The sequence below is a fragment of the Oncorhynchus kisutch genome, linkage group LG29, assembly GCF_002021735.2.
Source record: "Oncorhynchus kisutch isolate 150728-3 linkage group LG29, Okis_V2, whole genome shotgun sequence".
In the NCBI taxonomy this organism is placed as follows: Eukaryota; Metazoa; Chordata; class Actinopteri; order Salmoniformes; family Salmonidae; genus Oncorhynchus; species Oncorhynchus kisutch.
In genome coordinates, this window is record NC_034202.2 from 41,519,733 (window position 1) to 41,534,010 (window position 14,278).

A 14,278-nucleotide genomic window follows, 5' to 3' on the forward strand; every position below is an offset into this window, starting at 1 on the left:
TGTGTTGTAGATATGTGGTAGTAGAGTAGTGGTCTGAGGGAACACACTTAATGTGTTGTAGATATGTGGTAGTAGAGTAGTGGTCTGAGGGAACACACTTAATGTGTTGTAGATATGTGGTAGTAGAGTAGTGGTCTGAGGGAACACACTTAATGTGTAGTAGATATGTGGTAGTAGAGTAGTGGTCTGAGGGAACACACTTAATGTGTTGTAGATATGTGGTAGTAGAGTAGTGGTCTGAGGGAACACACTTAATGTGTTGTAGATATGTGGTAGTAGAGTAGTGGTCTGAGGGCACACACAATGTGTTGTAGATATGTGGTAGTAGAGTAGAGGCCTGAGGGAACACACTTAATGTGTTGTAGATATGTGGTAGTAGAGTAGTGGTCTGAGGGAACACACTTAATGTGTTGTAGATATGTGGTAGTAGAGTAGTGGTCTGAGGGAACACACTTAATGTGTTGTAGATATGTGGTAGTAGAGTAGAGGCCTGAGGGCACACACTTAATGTGTAGTAGATATGTGGTAGTAGAGTAGAGGCCTGAGGGAACACACTTAATGTGTTGTAGATATGTGGTAGTAGAGTAGAGGCCTGAGGGCACACACTTAATGTGTTGTAGATATGTGGTAGTAGAGTAGTGGTCTGAGGGAACACACTTAATGTATTGTGAAATCTGTAGGAAAATGTATTTTAATGTTAAAAAAATATATATGTATAACTGCCTTAATTTTGATGAACCCCAGGCAGAGAGGGGATCCGTAATAAATACAAATGGCCTCTATGATCCATGAATCAGTCCAACACCCATGTCCAAGAGGCAAACCTTTTGATTGATTGCAACCAAGGTGTGTTTAAGAAAATGGTTGGAAGGAAATGCATATTTGGGGTAATATATAGCCATATGATTTTACTATGTAATGCATTTGGGGCTATGGAGTGGGTGGAGTAGAACGTGTTGCTGGGTATTTATACCTCAGTCCCCCATGAAATAACACCATATATAGATTCTACAGACCCCACTGAGTATTCCCAACCCAACTTTTACGTCAGCAAATAGAATAGTGTTTTCTCTATAAGCCAATATGTAATTTATAGGCCATACATTGTATTGCATTGCAGTGAATGGAGTAGGTGGGAGTATAACATGTTGCTGGATATTTAGACATCAGTCCCACTTGAAATAATACAATGTACACATTCTAGAAACCGTAGTGAGTAATCCCAACCGCACTTTTACTTCAGCTTCTAGAATAGTCTTCTCTATGCATATCATATACAGTGTATTGTATTGGCAGCATTTATTTGACCTTGGAACATGTTTTAAAACCCACATTTTAATACAAATGTCACTTAAATATGAACACATATAAATCAATGTTCATGTTCAGGCTATTATTTTTTATATATCATGTATAATGACAGTTTTGCGACACCTTTCTACGATTACGACCTCTATTTGGACAATTTTCGTAATTCCTTGACCCGGAAGTAAGTTTTTAGTGTTGCTGGTATGCCTTTGTATGATACCCCTCTGGCTGAACATGTCAAATCTTTCAAGGTCACAAAGCTCAGAACAGTTTCATAAACTTCTATTTAAAATATGAATTAAAGTGTTTGCTGTAAATGTGGATGGTTTGAGGATAATTTAGATTTCTCAAGTGAAAGTCCAATGTTTACGACTGTCAACGAACGGAAGTTGTTGTACACCGTCGGACTTTTTTTGTGAAACACTGGCGGTATTTTCGATTCTTCACGTATGTTTTCATCTTCCTACAAAATATTTATTGTTGTTGTCCCCTTTTATTTATTGACATTATTTGCAGAAACAAACGTAGCTTACTCTGTGATATATTCAGAACTTTTGCATGCTAATGTTGTTAACGTTATCTGGCGAAACGTTTAATTTTGTAGCAAAAAGTGACTACAACTAACGTAAAGCTAACGTAGCTACTTTAACGTTAGCTAACGGTTGTTACAAGTATACTAATTAATGTTTTATTTCACCATGATACGCTGTCGTAGTGAACCTGCTGCCTGTTTGCTCCAGCCAGCCCATTAACAGTGAGGTCGGATATGGAGGGTTGCTGAGCCCTGCTCTCTACCGGGGTCCGTCAGCCAGTCCAGCCGGACAGGACTCCGGTCAGGAGACGCATAGTTAGGACGACAGGATGAGCTCCACGGCCCCCCCGGCCAAGAGGAAATGTTACATGGGACGACATCAGATCATCAAGAAAAACAGGTGGACATTTTTTTCTTCTTCCACACGACACTGAGTTAACTTGTCATGTTAACACACCTGTGTCCCACTGTGGAACAGCAGTTGACTCGTTCACAGAATGTACTGGACTAGATTTCGAAACTCGGTTATTTACTATATTATAACATTAATATTATTAGGGATGGGCACCGCTACGGACGTTCGTATTCGATTACCCTATTACCATATTTGAATGAAAACGCTTTTCAAGCGTGTAGCTTGTTATTGTCAGGCAATCAAAGCAGCACTACCGGCAAAATCTACGTTTATTGGTTGCGTACAGATATTTACAGATGTTATCGCAGGTGCAATGAAATGCTTGTGTTTCTAGCTCCAACAGTGCAGTAATATCTATCAATACAAAACAATACACATAATCCCAAAATTAAAAAGAAATGAAGAAATATCAGAATGATCAATGTCAGAGTCCAGAATATAAATATATAATCGTGTGTATAGACAGTATTCTGTTATAATCTCCACCCGGCACAGCCAGAAGAGGACTGTCCACCCCTCATAGCCTGGTTCCTCTCTAGGTTTCTTCCTAGGTTCTGGCCTTTCTAGGGAGTTTTTCCTAGCCACCGTACTTCTACACCTGCATTGCTTGCTGTTTGGGGATTTTAGGCTGGGTTTCTGTACAGCACTTTGTGACATCAGCTGATGTAAGAAGGGCTTTATAAATACATTTGATTTGAAAAGGTGAGTACAGCAGTAGTTATATAGGAACCATTACTAGAATACAGTATACACATATGAAGTGGGTAAAACAGTATGTAAACATTATTAAAGTGACCAGTGTTCCATGTCTATGTACATAGGGCAGCAGTCTCTAAGGCACAGGGTAGAGTACTGGGTGGTAGCCAGCTAGTGTCTAAGTTCAGGGCAGGGTACTGGGAGGAGGCCGGCTAGTGGGGACTGTTTAACAGACTGATGGCCTAGAGATCGAAGTGGTTTATCAGTCTCTCGGTTCCAGCTTTGATGCACCTGTACTGTCTCCTAGGGCCGGGACAATACCAGTATTGGAATATTTTTTAAACACTGAGAACACCAAACTATTCGGACCTTTAAAAACCTGCTGTATGTAAAATAGTGTGTGCTATAGCTTGGAAAATAAATAAACTGGATGCAGTCTATCACAGTGCCATCCGTTTTGTCACTAAAGCACCTTATACCACCCACCACTGCGACTTGTATGCTCTAGTCGGCTGGCCCTCGCTACATATTCGTCGCCAGACCCACTGGCTCCAGGTCATCTACAAGTCCATACTAGGTAAAGCTCCGCCTTATCTCAGTTCACTGGTCACGATGGCAACACCCATCCGTAGCACGCGCTCCAGCAGGTGTATCTCACTGATCATCCCTAAAGCCAACACCTCATTTGGCCGCCTTTCGTTCCAGTACTCTGCTGCCTGTGACTGGAACGAATTGCAAAAATCGCTGAAGTTGGAGACTTTTATCTCCCTCACCAACTTCAAACATCAGCTATCTGAGCAGTTAACCGATCGCTGCAGCTGTACATAGTCTATTGGTAAATAGCCCACCCATTTTCACCTACCTCATCCCCATACTGTTTTTATTTATTAACTTTTCTGCTCTTTTGCACACCAATATCTCTGTACATGACCATCTGATCATTTATCACTCCAGTGTTAATCTGCAAAATTGTAATCATTCGCCTACCTCCTCATGCCTTTTGCACACAATGTATATAGACTCCCCCTTTGTTTTCTACTGTGTTATTGACTTGTTAATTGTTTACTCCATGTGTAACTCTGTGTTGTCTGTTCACACTGCTATGCTTTATCTTGGCCAGGTCGCAGTTGCAAATGAGAACTTGTTCTCAACTAGCCTACCTGGTTAAATAAAGGTGTTCTCAACTAGCATACCTGGTTAAATAAAGGTGTTCTCAACTAGCCTACCTGGTTAAATAAAGGTGAAATTAAAAAAGAAAAGAAAAAGATAGGTGAACAGGCTGTGGCTCGTGTGGGTGAGGTCCTTGATGATCTTCTAGATGGTAGATGGGTGAACAGGCCGTGGCTCGGGTGGGTGAGGTCCTTGATGATCTTCTAGATGTTAGATAGGTGAACAGGCTGTGGCTCGTGTGGGTGAGGTCCTTGATGATCTTCTAGATGTTAGATAGGTGAACAGGCTGTGGCTCGTGTGGGTGAGGTCCTTGATGATCTTCTAGATGTTAGATAGGTGAACAGGCCGTGGCTCGTGTGGATGAGGTCCTTGATGATCTTCTAGATGTTAGATAGGTGAACAGGCTGTGGCTCGTGTGGATGAGGTCCTTGATGATCTTCTAGATGTTAGATAGGTGAACAGGCTGTGGCTCGTGTGGATGAGGTCCTTGATGATCTTCTAGATGTTAGATAGGTGAACAGGCTGTGGCTCGTGTGGATGAGGTCCTTGATGATCTTCTAGATGTTAGATAGGTGAACATGCTGTGGCTCGTGTGGATGAGGTCCTTGATGATCTTCTAGATGTTAGATAGGTGAACAGGCTGTGGCTCGTGTGGATGAGGTCCTTGATGATCTTCTAGATGGTAGCTGGGTGAACAGGCTGTGGCTCATGTGGATGAGGTCCTTGATGATCTTCTAGATGGTAGATGGGTGAACAGGCTGCGGCTCGTGTGGATGAGGTCCTTGATGATCTTCTAGATGGTAGATGGGTGAACAGGCTGTGGCTCGTGTGGATGAGGTCCTTGATGATCTTCTAGATGGTAGCTGGGTGAACAGGCTGTGGCTCATGTGGATGAGGTCCTTGATGATCTTCTAGATGGTAGATGGGTGAACAGGCTGCGGCTCGTGTGGATGAGGTCCTTGATGATCTTCTAGATGGTAGATAGGTGAACAGGCTGTGGCTCGTGTGGATGAGGTCCTTGATGATCTTCTAGATGGTAGATGGGTGAACAGGCTGTGGCTCGTGTGGATGAGGTCCTTGATGATCTTCTAGATGGTATTTGGGTGAACAGGCCGTTGCTCGTGTGGGTGAGGTCCTTGATGATCTTCTAGATGGTAGATGGGTGAACAGGCTGTGGCTCGTGTGGATGAGGTCCTTGATGATCTTCTAGATAGTAGATGGGTGAACAGGCTGTGGATGAGGTCCTTGATGATCTTCTTGGCCTTCCTGTAACACCGGGTGCTGTAGATGTCCTGGAGAGCCCTGCAGTTGCGGGTGATTCAGTTACTGCACCAGGCGGAGATACAGCCTAACAGGATGCTTTCAATGGTGCATCTGTAGAAGTTTGTCAGGGTCTTAGGGGCTCAGCTGACTTTCTTCAGCCTCTTGTGGTTGAAGAGGTGCTGTTGTACCTTCTTCACCACTGTCTGTGAAGGGACTATTTCAATCAATTCAAATGGATTTATATAGCCCTTTGTACATCAGCTGATATCTCAAAGTGCTGTACAGAAACCCAGCCTAAAACCCCAAACAGCAAGCAATGCAGGTGTAGAAGCACTTCAGGTCGTCAGTGATGTGCACGCAGAGGAACTTGAAGCTTTTCACCCTCTCCACTGCGGCCCCAGATTGGCACATGCTCTCTCTGCTGTCTCCTGTAGTCCACGATCAGAAGAGGTTATCTTCCTGGCACCACTCTGTAGAGCTGGGACGATAAACCGAAAATTACAGACACCGACATTTCTGACTCATACCGAAGCAATTTAGATCCAGTTGCAGAGGGAGGTGTTCAGTACCAGGGTCCTGAACTTAGTGATGAGCTTTGAGGGGACAATGGTGTTGAACGCAGAACTGTAGTCAATGAACAGCATTCTTACATAGGTATTCCTCTTGTCCAGGGGGAAGTGTGCAGTGTGATGGCGATTGCGTTGTCTGTGAATCTATTGGGGTGGTAAGCAAACTGAAGTGGGTCTAGGGTGGCAGGTAAGGTAGAAGTGATATGATCCTTGACTAGTCTCTCAAAGCACTTCATGATGGACAGGAGTGAATTCTATGGGCCGGTAGTCATTCAGTTCAGTTATCTTTGCTTTCTTGGGTACAGGAACAATGGTGGCCATCTTGAAACATGTGGGGACAGCAGACTGGGATAGGGAGAGATTTAATATGTCTGTAAACACTCCAGCCAGCTGGTCTGCATGCGGTCTGAGGACGTGGATCGGGGTGCCATCTGGCGGCAGCCTAGCAAGGGTTAACACGCTTGGAAGTCCTTCTCACATCGGCCATGGGGATAGGGAGTACACAGTCCTGTTATAACCCTGTGATCATTACTATATTATAACATGACTAGATGTTATAACCCTGTGATAATTACTATATTATAACATGACTAGATGTTATAACCCTGTATTCATTACTATATTATAACATGACTAGATGTTATAACCCTGTGATCATTACTATATTATAACATGACTAGATGTTATAAGGTTTTACTCTGTTTCTCTCTGCAGTGTCCCCGACCCTGAGCAGCCACTCACCCCAAGACGCTCCAGTCGCCTGCAAAACACTCACACGCTGCGTGACAACACACACACGGCCCGGAATGTGGCTGCAGGACAGGTGTGTGTGGTAGGAGACTCCTCCTTAGACCCTGGAGAGGAGATGCTGCAGGTTCTGGAAGCTCTGGATCCTGGAGGGATGAAATTAACACATGGGGTAGAGATGGGGGTATCTTTAATCCAGAGAGGGGTATCCCACACCTCTGCAGCTCCTGCCAAGACCTCCCACAGCCTGACACCAGGACCAGAGGTCGGGGCTAGGGTTGGACTGGGACCAGGTGTGTGTGAGCATCCAGGGCTGGTTCAGACAGTGGACTGTAAGGACCTGGCTCAGTGCCTGCTGTTCAGTGAAGACTCAGAGGACAGAGAGCATGCTGGGACGCTTCCACACAGACCTACAGACGCCACATCCCCTCAGAAGAACTGCAGCTCCAGAGGGTGTGTTTTTACCAGTAGATATACAAACAAAAAACATTAATTTGATCTTGTTCTAACTTTATTGACGTGGTTGTACCTTTAACAGCCGTGCCAATAAATGTTTATTTCATTTGAATGTTGTCGTTGACAGTAGGAAGCGCATGGCCAGGGGGAGGAGCTCTGAGACCACACCCACAGGAAGAGGAAATGGTTCCTGCCAGAATGCTGACTCCCCATTGGACGTGTCTGATGACTTCATCCTGTTCAGACCCTCCCACCTGGCACGGGCGAGGGAGAGCGCGGCGCTACAGCGGTCTCTGAGGAACAACATGTCAGCCTCTGTTCTCACGCCCCCTACTGGGCTGGAGGCCAGCACACTCAACACTACAGGTACGGGATGAAAGGACGTGTGTGTGTGTAACGTGTGTATAACGTGTGTGTGTGGTGTGTAACGTGTGTGTTTCCCCAGGTGCAGGTCTATCAGCGGTGTTTATGCGTCCAGACGAGCAGTGTGACAGGTTGTTGTTGTCCAGCTGGGGGCTGCCTGCTGCGGTCCTTGAACGCTACCGTCGTCATGGTGTCTCCTCCATGTTCCCCTGGCAGGCTCAGTGTCTCAGTCTGGGACGCGTGCTGCAAGGACACAACCTGGTCTACTCAGGTACCCTGACCCCTTGACCCTACCAATCTACCCCGCCCCAGAACCCTGACCTCTGACTGTTAACCCCTGACCTCTAATCCCAGCCCCAACCAGTGCAGGGAAGACCCTGGTGGCAGAGCTGTTAATGCTGAAGAGAGTCCTGGAGACCAGGAGGAAAGCTCTGTTTATTCTGCCCTTCGTATCCCTGGCCAAGGAGAAGATGACCTACCTACAGGTACAGTGGAAGTTAGAGAGGGATAGAGGGAAGGAGAGGCAGAAATGCTCTGTGTATATGTACAGGGCCTTGCAGAAAGTATTCAGACCCCTTGGATTTCTTCACATGTCTTACAAAGTGAGATTAAAGTGGATTTAATTGTCATTTCTTTTTGTCAACAATCTACACAGAAATTAAAAAACAAAAATATAGTCGTTGCATGAGTATTCAGCTCCCTGAGTCAATACATGTTTGTTAGAATCACCGTTTCCAGTGATTACAGCTGTGAGTCTTCCTGGGTCAGTCTCTAAGAGCTGTGAGTCTTCCTGGGTCAGTCTCTAAGAGCTGTGAGTCTTCCTTGGTCAGTCTCTAAGAGCTGTGAGTCTTTCTGGGTCAGTCTCTAAGAGCTGTGAGTCTTCCTGGGTCAGTCTCTAAGAGCTGTGAGTCTTCCTGGGTCAGTCTCTAAGAGCTGTGAGTCTTTCTGGGTCAGTCTCTAAGAGCTGTGAGTCTTTCTGGGTCAGTCTCCAAGTGCTATGAGTCTTTCTGGGTCAGTCTCTAAGAGCTGTGAGTCTTCCTGGGTCAGTCTCCAAGAGCTGTGTGTCTTCCTGGGTCAGTCTCTAAGAGCTGTGAGTCTTCCTGGGTCAGTCTCTAAGAGCTGTGAGTCTTCCTGGGTCAGTCTCTAAGAGCTGTGAGTCTTCCTGGGTCAGTCTCTAAGAGCTGTGAGTCTTCCTTGGTCAGTCTCTAAGAGCTGTGAGTCTTTCTGGGTCAGTCTCTAAGAGCTGTGAGTCTTCCTGGGTCAGTCTCTAAGAGCTGTGAGTCTTCCTGGGTCAGTCTCTAAGAGCTGTGAGTCTTTCTGGGTCAGTCTCTAAGAGCTGTGAGTCTTTCTGGGTCAGTCTCCAAGTGCTATGAGTCTTTCTGGGTCAGTCTCTAAGAGCTGTGAGTCTTCCTGGGTCAGTCTCCAAGAGCTGTGAGTCTTCCTGGGTCAGTCTCTAAGAGCTGTGAGTCTTCCTGGGTCAGTCTCTAAGAGCTGTGAGTCTTTCTGGGTCATATATAGCCTCCACATTGACTCTGTACCGTAATACCCTGTATATAGCCTCCACATTGACTCTGTACCGTAACACCCTGTATATAGCCTCCACATTGACTCTGTACCGTAACACCCTGTATATAGCCTCCACATTGACTCTGTACCGTAATACCGTGTATATAGCCTCCACATTGACTCTGTACCGTAATACCCTGTATATAGCCTCCACATTGACTCTGTACAGTAATACCCTGTATATAGCCTCCACATTGACTCTGTACCGGTACACCCTGTATATAGCCTCCACATTGACTCTGTACCGTAATACCCTGTATATAGCCTTCACATTGACTCTGTACCGTAATACCCTGTATATAGCCTCCACATTGACTCTGTACCGTAATACCCTGTATATAGCCTCCACATTGACTCTGTACCGTAATACCCTGTATATAGCCTTCACATTGACTCTGTACCGTAATACCCTGTATATAGCCTCCACATTGACTCTGTACCGTAATACCCTGTATATAGCCTCCACATTGACTCTGTACCGTAATACCCTGTATAGAGCCTCCACATTGTTATTTGACTGCTGCTGTTGAATACTTTGTTTATTTTCAATTTTTTACTGAACACTTATTTTTTTCTTAACTTCTTAAAGCACTGTTGGTTAAGGGCTTGCAAGTAAGCATTTCACTGTAAGGTCTTCTACACCAGTTGTATTCGGCGCATGTGACAAATAAAATTTTATTTGATATCGGTAGAAATGGTAAGATAAATTGTCACTCCAAATGGAAAAGGTTTCCGACCCTTGGTGTAGCCTATTACCAACAACATCAGGAGCATAAAGCCAGAATCTGCAAAGGCCAACTGCTGCAGCAGGAGGGTCAGGAACAGGTTCTGGCTATCTTGATCTCTGGCTCCCTCTTGAGTCATTTGTGTGTGTTAATTATTTAATCAAACGGCGTGCTTAAAGCATCAGACCAGTTCGGTACATAAAGTTGATTTATTAAAACACAGTGTTTTAACACAACGTATCATTAACAACTTCACTGAGTACCACTGGTGGTGGCTGCTATATGTTATGGGTATGCTTGTCAAATGAACTTTTCAGCAGGACAATAACCTAAAACACACAAGACAACATTGAATGTTCCTGAGTTGCCTAGTTACAGTTTTGACTTAAATTGGCTTGAATATCTATGACAAGACTTGAAAATGGCTGTTTAGTAATAACCGTTTCAGAGCGCTAAGTATTTTGGAGAGAATAATGTGTAAATATTGTACAATCCAGGTGTGCAAATCTCTTAGGGACTTACCCAGAAAAACACAGCTGTAATCGCTGCCACAGGTGATTCTAACATGTATTGACTCAGGAGTGTGAATACTGATGTAAATGAGATATTTCTGTATTTCGTTTTCAATACATTTTCTAAAATATATAAAAACATTACAAATACGGAAAATGTTTTCACCCCTTCCCTTTAGACGGTGTGTGTTCTCAGAATGTGTCCTGGTCGGAGTGTGTCCTGTCCAGAGTGTGTTCTCAGAGTGTGTCCTGTCCAGAGTGTGTTCTCAGAGTGTGTCCTGTCCAGAGTGTGTTCTCAGAGTGTGTCCTGTCCAGAGTGTGTTCTCAGAATGTGTCCTGTCCGGAGTGTGTTCTCTGTGTGTGTCCTATCCGGAGTGTGTCCTCAGTGTGTGTCCTATCCGGAGTGTGTCCTCAGTGTGTGTCCTATCCGGAGTGTGTCCTCAGTGTGTGTCCTATCCGGAGTGTGTCCTCAGACAGTGTGTGTGTCGTCTCCAGAGTGTGTTCTCCGAGGCGGGGGTGTGTGTGGAGGGCTACATGGGAGGCCGGGCTGCTCCAGGAGGTTTCAGTAGTCTGGACGTAGCAGTGTGTACTATAGAGAAGGCCAACTCCCTCCTCAACAGACTCATAGAGGAGGATTCCATGGACCTACTGGGTAGGTGGTGATGTTGAAACATGTACAGTATGTTGCTACTGTAGTGGGATAATCTAATCTGCTGTGGGTGTAATAATCTAATCTGCTGTTATAGTGTGATAATCTAATCTGCTGTGTGTAGGTGTGGTAGTGTAATAATCTAATCTGCTGTGTGTAGGTGTGGTAGTGTGATAATCTAATCTGCTGTGTGTAGGTGTGATAATCTAATCTGCTGTGTGTAGGTGTGGTAGTGTGATAATCTAATATGCTGTGGGTGGTGGTGTAATCTAATCCGCTGTGTCTAGGTGTGGTGGTGTAATAACCTAATCCACTGTGTCTAGGTGTGGTGGTGTAATAATCTAATCTGCTGTGTGTGGTAGTGTAATAATCTAATCTGCTGTGTGTAGGTGTGGTAGTGTAATAATCTAATCTGCTGTGTGTAGGTGTGGTAGTGTAATAATCTAATCTGCTGTGTGTAGGTGTGGTAGTGTGATAATCTAATCTGCTGTGTGTAGGTGTGGTAGTGGGATAATCTAATCTGCTGTGTTTGTAGGTGTGGTAGTGTAATAATCTAATCTGCTGTGTGTAGGTGTGCTAGTGTAATAATCTAATCCACTGTGTGTAGGTGTGGTAGTGTAATAATCTAATCCACTGTGTGTAGGTGTGGTAGTGTAATAATCTAATCTGCTGTGTGTAGGTGTGCTAGTGTAATAATCTAATCCACTGTGTGTAGGTCTGCTAGTGTAATAACCTAATCCGCTGTGTCTAGGTGTGGTGGTGTAATAATCTAATCTGCTGTGTGTGGTAGTGTAATAATCTAATCTACTGTGTGTAGGTGTGTTGGTGTAATAATCTAATCTGCTGTGGGTGGTGGTGTAATCTAATCTGCTGTGTGTAGGTGTGGTGTAATAATCTAATCTGCTGTGTGTAGGTATGGTAGTGTAATAATCTAATCTGCTGTGTGTAGTTGTGGTAGTGTAATAATCTAATCTGCTATGTGTGGTAGTGTAATAATCTAATCTGCTGTGTGTGGTAGTGTAATAATCTAATCTGCTGTGTGTAGGTGTGGTGTAATAATCTAATCTGCTGTGTGTAGGTGTGGTGGTGTAATAATCTAATCTGCTGTGTGTAGGTGTGGTGGTGTAATAATCTAATCTGCTGTGTGTAGGTGTGGTGGTGTAATAATCTAATCTGCTGTGTGTAGGTGTGGTAGTGTAATAATCTAATCTGCTGTGTGTAGGTGTGGTAGTGTAATAATCTAATCTGCTGTGTGTGGTGGTGTAATAATCGAATCTGCTGTGTGTAGGTGTGGTGGTGTAATAATCTAATCTGCTGTGGGTGGTGGTGTAATCTAATCTGCTGTGTGTAGGTGTGGTGGTGTAATAATCTAATCTGCTGTGTGTAGGTGTGGTGGTGTAATAATCTAATCTGCTGTGTGTAGGTGTGGTGTAATAATCTAATCTGCTGTGTGTAGGTATGGTAGTGTAATAATCTAATCTGCTGTGTGTAGGTGTGGTAGTGTAATACTCTAATCTGCTATGTGTGGTAGTGTAATAATCTAATCTGCTGTGTGTGGTAGTGTAATAATCTAATCTGCTGTGTGTAGGTGTGGTGTAATAATCTAATCTGCTGTGTGTAGGTGTGGTGGTGTAATAATCTAATCTGCTGTGTGTAGGTGTGGTGGTGTAATAATCTAATCTGCTGTGTGTAGGTGTGGTAGTGTAATAATCTAATCTGCTGTGTGTAGGTGTGGTAGTGTAATAATCTAATCTGCTGTGTGTGGTAGTGTAATAATCTAATCTGCTGTGTGTGGTAGTGTAATAATCTAATCTGCTGTGTGTGGTAGTGTAATAATCTAATCTGCTGTGTGTGGGTGTGGTGGTGTAATAATCTAATCTGCTGTGGGTGGTGGTGTAATCTAATCTGCTGTGTGTATGTGTGGTGGTGTAATAATCTAATCTGCTGTGTGTAGGTGTGGTAGTGTAATAATCTAATCTGCTGTGTGTAGGTGTGGTAGTGTAATAATCTAATCTGCTGTGTGTAGGTGTGGTAGTGTAATAATCTAATCTGCTGTGTGTAGGTGTGGTAGTGTAATAATCTAATCCACTGTGTGTAGGTGTGGTAGTGTAATAATCTAATGTGCTGTGTGTAGGTGTGCTAGTGTAATAACCTAATCCGCTGTGTCTAGGTGTGGTGGTGTAATAATCTAATCTGCTGTGTGTAGGTATGGTAGTGTAATAATCTAATCTGCTGTGTGTAGGTGTGGTAGTGTAATAATCTAATCTGCTATGTGTGGTAGTGTAATAATCTAATCTGCTATGTGTGGTAGTGTAATAATCTAATCTGCTGTGTGTGGTAGTGTAATAATCTAATCTGCTGTGTGTAGGTGTGGTGTAATAATCTAATCTGCTGTGGGTGGTGGTGTAATCTAATCTGCTGTGTGTAGGTGTGGTGGTGTAATAATCTAATCTGCTGTGTGTAGGTGTGGTGGTGTAATAATCTAATCTGCTGTGTGTAGGTGTGGTGGTGTAATAATCTAATCTGCTGTGTGTAGGTGTGGTGGTGTAATAATCTAATCTGCTGTGTGTAGGTGTGGTAGTGTAATAATCTAATCTGCTGTGTGTAGGTGTGGTAGTGTAATAATCTAATCTGCTGTGTGTGGTAGTGTAATAATCTAATCTGCTGTGTGTGGTGGTGTAATAATCTAATCTGCTGTGTGTAGGTGTGGTGGTGTAATAATCTAATATGCTGTGGGTGGTGGTGTAATCTAATCTGCTGTGTGTAGGTGTGGTAGTGGGATAATCTAATCTGCTGTGTTTGTAGGTGTGGTAGTGTAATAATCTAATCCACTGTGTGTAGGTGTGCTAGTGTAATAATCTAATCCACTGTGTGTAGGTGTGGTAGTGTAATAATCTAATCCACTGTGTGTAGGTGTGGTAGTGTAATAATCTAATCTGCTGTGTGTAGGTGTGCTAGTGTAATAATCTAATCCACTGTGTGTAGGTGTGGTAGTGTAATAACCTAATCCGCTGTGTCTAGGTGTGGTGGTGTAATAATCTAATCCACTGTGTGTAGGTGTGGTAGTGTAATAACCTAATCCACTGTGTCTAGGTGAGGTAGTGTAATAACCTAATCCGCTGTGTGTAGGTGTGGTGGTGTAATAACCTAATCCACTGTGTCTAGGTGTGGTGGTGTAATAATCTAATCTGCTGTGTGTGGTAGTGTAATAATCTAATCTGCTGTGTGTAGGTGTGGTGGTGTAATAATCTAATATGCTGTGGGTGGTGGTGTAATCTAATCTGCTGTGTGTAGGTGTGCTAGTGTA

At 43.9% G+C, this 14,278-nt stretch overlaps 1 protein-coding gene across 1 annotated transcript in view; it reads left to right on the top strand.

The window, feature by feature from the left end:
- The first annotated feature begins 1,656 nt into the window (after positions 1 to 1,656).
- Positions 1,657 to 14,278, top strand: part of polq (polymerase (DNA directed), theta) — an 84,905-nt gene continuing 72,283 nt past the window's right edge. The window contains 7 exon segments of the mRNA XM_031809091.1: positions 1,657 to 1,755; positions 2,024 to 2,240; positions 6,668 to 7,153; positions 7,284 to 7,522; positions 7,602 to 7,790; positions 7,874 to 8,004; positions 10,818 to 10,974. Coding sequence (XP_031664951.1) covers positions 2,170 to 2,240; positions 6,668 to 7,153; positions 7,284 to 7,522; positions 7,602 to 7,790; positions 7,874 to 8,004; positions 10,818 to 10,974 — 1,273 coding nt within the window. The 5' untranslated portion in view covers positions 1,657 to 1,755; positions 2,024 to 2,169.